Here is a 6,000-nt window from a genome sequence, read left to right on the forward strand (position 1 = left end):
GAAAATGGTTAAGAAACATATAAAGACATGTGAAACTCACTAATCATCAAAGTAATCCAAATTAAAGAGAGACTTTCTGCTGCCTATCAGATGAGCAAAGTTCCAGGTGACCAGGACACTCATAACCACAGATGAATGTATAAATTAGCACAGACTTTCTGGAAAACATTATGGGATATGTACCAACAGCCTTAAACATGTTCCAACTTTTGACTCCGTAATTCTAATTTTATGTAAAATGTCTCCCCTGGAATTTAATGCAACTTTATAATAGGAAAAGAAACTGAAATAATCAAAATATTTAATATAGAAATGTTAAATTCTGATATATTCATATAAAAAATATTGTGCCAATGTTAAAATCATATTAAAATATTTAATGACCTGAAAAATGTTCAAGATACACTATAAGTGAAAAAAGCAGAATAAATACCATCATATGCTATCACAATTTGAGGATGATAACTGTACAAAACATACAGATTTTAAATACTGAAAGGAAATGTAACAAAATCTTAGCAATAATTTTCTCTATAATTATTTAAATTTATTATTTTTAGTTTTCTGTATAAAGTTTCTATAATAAACATGTGGGAGGAGATGCCATATTTTAAATAAAGAAATAATATAACTATAAAAATGTTTCCTGGCCAGGCACAGTGGCTCACACCTTTGGGAGGCTAAGGCAGGCAGATCGCTTGAACCTAGGCATTCAAGACCAGCCTGGGCAACATGGCAAAATCTCATGCCCAAGACCAGCCTGGGCAACATGGCAAAATCTCACAAAAAAGTGCAAAAATGAGCTGGGTGTGGTGGCATGCACTTGTAGTTCCAGCTACTTGGGAGGATGAGGGGAGGATCAATTGAGGCTGGCAGGTCAAGGCTGCGGTGAGCCGTGATCAAGCCACTGCACTCCAGCCCGAGCAACAGAGCGAGACCCTGTCTCTCAAATAAACAAATACATTTTTTCCTGGCATCAACACGCTCAGGATCTCCACTGAAAAAGTTAAATGCTGCAATAAGAAGCAATTCATAAACAACACCTTGATGATGCATTAGTATGTCTTCCATCTTTCTTATCCACCTTTGGTTCAGAACTTCATACAGTCATACAGGCAAACCATGTGTGGAACAGATACTTCACTAGGGCAACTCCAGCGGGCCAGCCAGCAACATAATGAGTAACCATGTACAGACACCATAACAAACTACAGACAACTCAACTGTAATGGTGTTTCCATGATACACTTGCCTGTTCAGAAAGTCTTCAATCAAGACCACCTACTTATGGCCCACACACCACCAGGTGAAGGCAACTGCTGAAATAATCTATGAAGCGACAACCCTAGTATGAAGAGCCCCGAATCCCATGCCAAGGCTCCTAAGTGTCACTCCCCATTCCCTGCTTGTTTTCTCTGGCAGGATGTTTTACAGTATGTTCATTTCCAACCCAACTAATAAAGGAGCGCTTTAAAGTTTAGAAAAATACTGCTTATTGGGTTCCTGGGTCCAGCATGTGCGCAATACATACATAAGCAAAGAACACGTGTACAGTACCTTCCCAAAGCTGCGTCGGCTTGGCAGAATTTTCCCCACTCATTAAAACAACAAAAGATGCAGCTGCTCGAACTGTAGCCTGCCATGTTGACATGGCAACGGGTGGCTCCTGGCACGGAAAAAGGGCCCTGTTGTTTACGGGAGACCCCACAGTATAAACACACGGCCTGCAGAGGAGAGACAAAGAGACAAAGGGAGAGTCTTTAAAACGAGTTGTCACTTTCCTCACCACCGTGGTAGTGCAGGTTAAGTTGAGCTTTCAAAGAAAACATCTGAAACTTTGGAGTTGACTGGTTTCAGAGCATTTTGAACTGAAGCTGCCAAGGGCTGGCTATGTGAATAGCTGAGTGGTTATTTCTCTCAAATGAATTACTTAAATATGTAGAAAGAGTTGGTTTTTTTAAGGAGAAAAATATTTTTTGGATAAAGTTTTAAATACTAGTCGGCCAAGTTATAATTTATATTACCCTTGCCCCCTCCCCTCAGGCCCTGGTGCCTTCAAAAGAAAAGTTTTAGAGACATTCTTACAAACCTTTTGGAAAGCATTCTGGAAAAGAAAATATGTTTGGAGATCACTGAGATATTAGTGCTTGGAAAAACAAGCTGGTGGTCTCCAATCCAGGGCTAGCAAGCAGATACCCCCAATCTTGGAAACCAGCATCTCAAATGGAACCCTTGTGGGAATCCTTGTGTGGAGGCCAAGAACAGGGGCTGGCATAGGAACAGGACTGCGGGTCACAACAACCAGGCTTGTGATGGGAAAGCCAAGGGTGCAGCGTCGTTACCAAAGTCACTGTGTGCAAAACCAACAACACGGCGTTAGGACTCGTTCTGCTGCGATTAGAAAGCACAGCCCCACCCAAACCAAGAAAGATTCGTCCCATGATAAAGTCATGGTTGATAAAGATGGAAAAGATTCTCAAGATCAAAGGGTCCACTCTTGACACCAGAGTAAAAGGTACAAGACTGACTCCTCAGAAAAAAACTCAGGCAAATGTTTCTACTTTCTATTTTTCAGTTATGACAAATATGTAGTTTTAGTCAGCTTGACTTATAAAGTAAATGAACAGAGCAAAGCACTACTTCTTTTGGATAAACTGGTTTTCCTTTTTCATTAACATCATTATAACTGAGCATTTACTGTGTTCACACACATGCGAGAAAACACAGAAAGATAGTTCGACTCCGTCAGTCAGGGTCTAGTATGGAAAACAGAAACCAGTCTAGGTCTTAACAAACAGGTAATTTAATTTTGGGAATGAGTTTAAATGATAGAAGAGCTGAGAAACCAACCAGAAGACAGTAAGACAATCCAGGGATTAGCCACAGCAGTAATCAGCTGCGACTCCTCAGACTGCTGGAGCTGGGTGCTACTGGGTTACGAGGCGGGAGTCAACTGGCAGAAGCCAGAGTCACAGCGGGGACTGTCCAGCGGGAGCTGGGACCACAGGAGACTCAGCCACACTGGAGCTGCCAAAGGAAAACAGGTGGAGGAGAAATATGTTACCTCTAGCCAGCTCCTGCTTTCAACTCTTCCACCAGTGGCCCCCATTGGCCAAACCTAGGAAGCCAGAAGACAAGAGAGCCTAGAAAATGAAGTTCCTTGTCACTTAGAGAGGATCACAATAAGGGCAGAAAATGGATCTCAGCGCAAACAGGCAGTCGCCGTACGCTTATCCTACAAGTATACATGCCATGATAATGGGAAGGTTTGACATGGGGCAGGGGAAGATCAGAAAGTCGAAACACCTTTGTACCGCCTGGGTTGCCAACTTACGAAATGACTGTGGGGAAGCTCCTCGCCTCCTGAGGCACGGGTGAAATGGGTATTGGGCTGCTGAGGCGGGCAGCAGGTCGTGGCTTCTACTGTCTGTTCTGTTTAGTACGCACCTCACTTGCCGAGGGTAACGCTGTGTCGTGGGGCTTTCCCTGCCTGCACAGGGAAGAAATCCTCCCCAAAAGACTGGCTTGCCAAGATGTTGGTCTCCTCTCTATAAGGCTGGCTGCAGGCCATGCTAGCATATTTTTACGCATTCCACTTGTGCCCTTAGTATGTGGCCCCCAAGGCTGCCTCCATCAGCCTCCACACCACTTCCCCAAAGAAACAATCAGATTCGAGATGAGGTCAAAACTTAGAAATACTGCAGGACTCAGTAAGTGATGGCTGAAGAAGAGGGAGAAGGAAAGGAAGACTTCTGTGAAGTAGCCAGCTGCCAAGCTGGCCTCCAATAACCCCTTCCTCCTAACATTTACATCCTTCCATACTGTACCAGGTCTGTGTGCTCAAACAGACCTGTGTGGAGCAAACAGGCAGTTGCAGTACACTTATTATGCTACAAGTATGCAGGCCGTGATATGCAAAGGTTTGACCTGGGACAGGGAAAGGACCAACAGGATACAGCAGAGGTGATGGAAAGTCACTTCAGAGACTATTTTAAAATCTGTGGTTTTCATCTTAGACTATCCTTTCTCGCTCTCTCCCCCATCGTTTACTCTGGGTCATGAGTGTCACGAAGTCACCCAGGCAGCCTAGGGAGGCACCCACATGGTAAGAAACAGAGACCTTTGGTCAATAGTCCGTGAGGAGCCAAGGCCTGCAATAGCCATGAGAGTGAGTTTGAAAGAGGATTTTCCAGTTCCTGGCACACCTTGAGACACCCGCAGCCCCGGCCAACAACTGGACGGTAACCTTGCAAGATATCCTGAGCAAGAGACACCGGCTAAGTTGCTCCTAGGTTCCCTAGCCTTAGGAACTGTAAGAGATAATAAATGTCTGTTCTTTTAAACTGCTAAGTGTGGGGGTAATTTGTTATGCAGCCATAGTTAACACAGACTTTTCTGAGGTTTCTGGCTCAAGTGATAAGATGGATGGTAAAGCTACTGAACAAGAAATGAAGATCAGGATGGGTCCACGGAGAAAGGCGGAGGGTATGCACCTGTTTAATTTGCTTATAAAGGGCTTTACATGAGCACATGACAGAGGACACTTTTATGGACACAGAAAGGATGTTTACCTAATCCCAAACAGTGTGGTGTCCACGAATGGGTTCAAATGTCTGAAATCAGACCTGCCTCAGAAAATGTGAGAATGACGATTTGATGAAATATGAAGCATAGATATTGTAGGTATATTTGAGTCAGTTGATGCGGTGGGAGTGGGGGGTGGAGGCTTCCACTGACTGGATTAAAATCCACCATGTTGTCACCATCCTTTCCTTCCCAGTTCAGTATTATGCCCTCTTTAGCGATCTAGTTCTAGACATTTTGTTATAGAATTTTGTCCTGATCCCTTCTGTCATGCTCTTGAAAGCTCCTTCTGCCATTGTGTATCTGGGCACCTGACCTCTCCCATCATCTCCCATCAGGGGGGTTAGTTACCTGGCCAGGCCCCCAGCAAGCTCTCACCTCCACCCTCCCCAGTGTCCTCACAATTCTCTATTCCCACCCTCCTCTTTCCATGGTTGGGTTATCTTTTCTGCTAAAGTCTAACATTTTTTTTTCTAGCTTCCACTTGGTATCCATAGCTATAACTCTCAACATGTAGATCAAGTTAGCAATCTAAAACCCACACCCCACTGATATACCCATGTCTGATACGAGACTCGATCACATCACGTTCTCATTGAAATCCTTTCATAAGCAGGAAAACAATCACATACGAGGGCGGTCTTAGGGTAGGCACACCTTGAAAATGTAAATTCTCTTTGTGCTCCCAGCCTGTTCTTTTCTTGACCTTTTTCTCTTTATCAGCAGCAGGCTCACTCCTCCCTTCCCAACATGCCCAAATCAAGCCCTAGGGAGTTAAGATTCTTTATAACCAATGGCTTTTTGCTCTTTTACAAGCTGATATCCTATGCATGTCTGACATCACAGTGCAAACCTGAAATCAATGTACAGTTGGGTAACTACATTTTAAGTGTGAAGGTTTTATCCTCTGAATAAAGCTCTACTGGTGGAATCTTGGTCATCTACCAGCAAATTTAGGATGGGTGAACATGGGGCCTTCCCAGAGTCATGAAATCATACCCACTACACAGTGACTCCAGACTAAAGATGGCCCCTATCACGCACACATTCAAATGAGAACTATATGGAGGGCAGAGTCCCTGCTTAGCCATCCATGCCTTCCCCTCCACAGAAGGCAGGAAAATCTATGTGTGTCTATAAAAATGAAATGTGTAAACACAGAAATAAATGCAGCTGTGTTTGTCTGACATGCAGAGCCTTGCGCCTTGGCCATGCTGCTAAAATACTCATAGGACAGACGTGCAGGTAGCCTGAAATTCTCCAACGCCTGTAACGTCACTGTTTCTACATCGAGTAATTCCTTCCAACGTAGGACAGACGTGCAGGCAGCCTGAAATTCTCCAACACCTGTAACGTCACTATTTCTACATCGAGTAATTCCTTCCAACGTAGGACAGATGTGCAGGCAGCCTGAAA

General features: G+C 43.9%; 1 protein-coding gene across 4 annotated transcripts in view; it reads right to left on the reverse strand.

Moving 5' to 3' along the window:
* AOPEP (aminopeptidase O (putative)) overlaps positions 1-6,000 on the reverse strand; it is a 380,108-nt gene that overhangs the window by 329,585 nt on the left and 44,523 nt on the right. For all 4 annotated transcript variants that reach the window (XM_023185255.1, XM_023185257.1, XM_023185256.1 and 1 more), the window contains exon 3: positions 1,558-1,724. In XM_023185255.1, coding sequence (XP_023041023.1) covers positions 1,558-1,724 — 167 coding nt within the window. The remainder of the gene's footprint in view (positions 1-1,557; positions 1,725-6,000) is intronic.

Source organism: Piliocolobus tephrosceles, chromosome 14 (genome assembly GCF_002776525.5).
Source record: "Piliocolobus tephrosceles isolate RC106 chromosome 14, ASM277652v3, whole genome shotgun sequence".
Taxonomy (NCBI): domain Eukaryota; kingdom Metazoa; phylum Chordata; class Mammalia; order Primates; family Cercopithecidae; genus Piliocolobus; species Piliocolobus tephrosceles.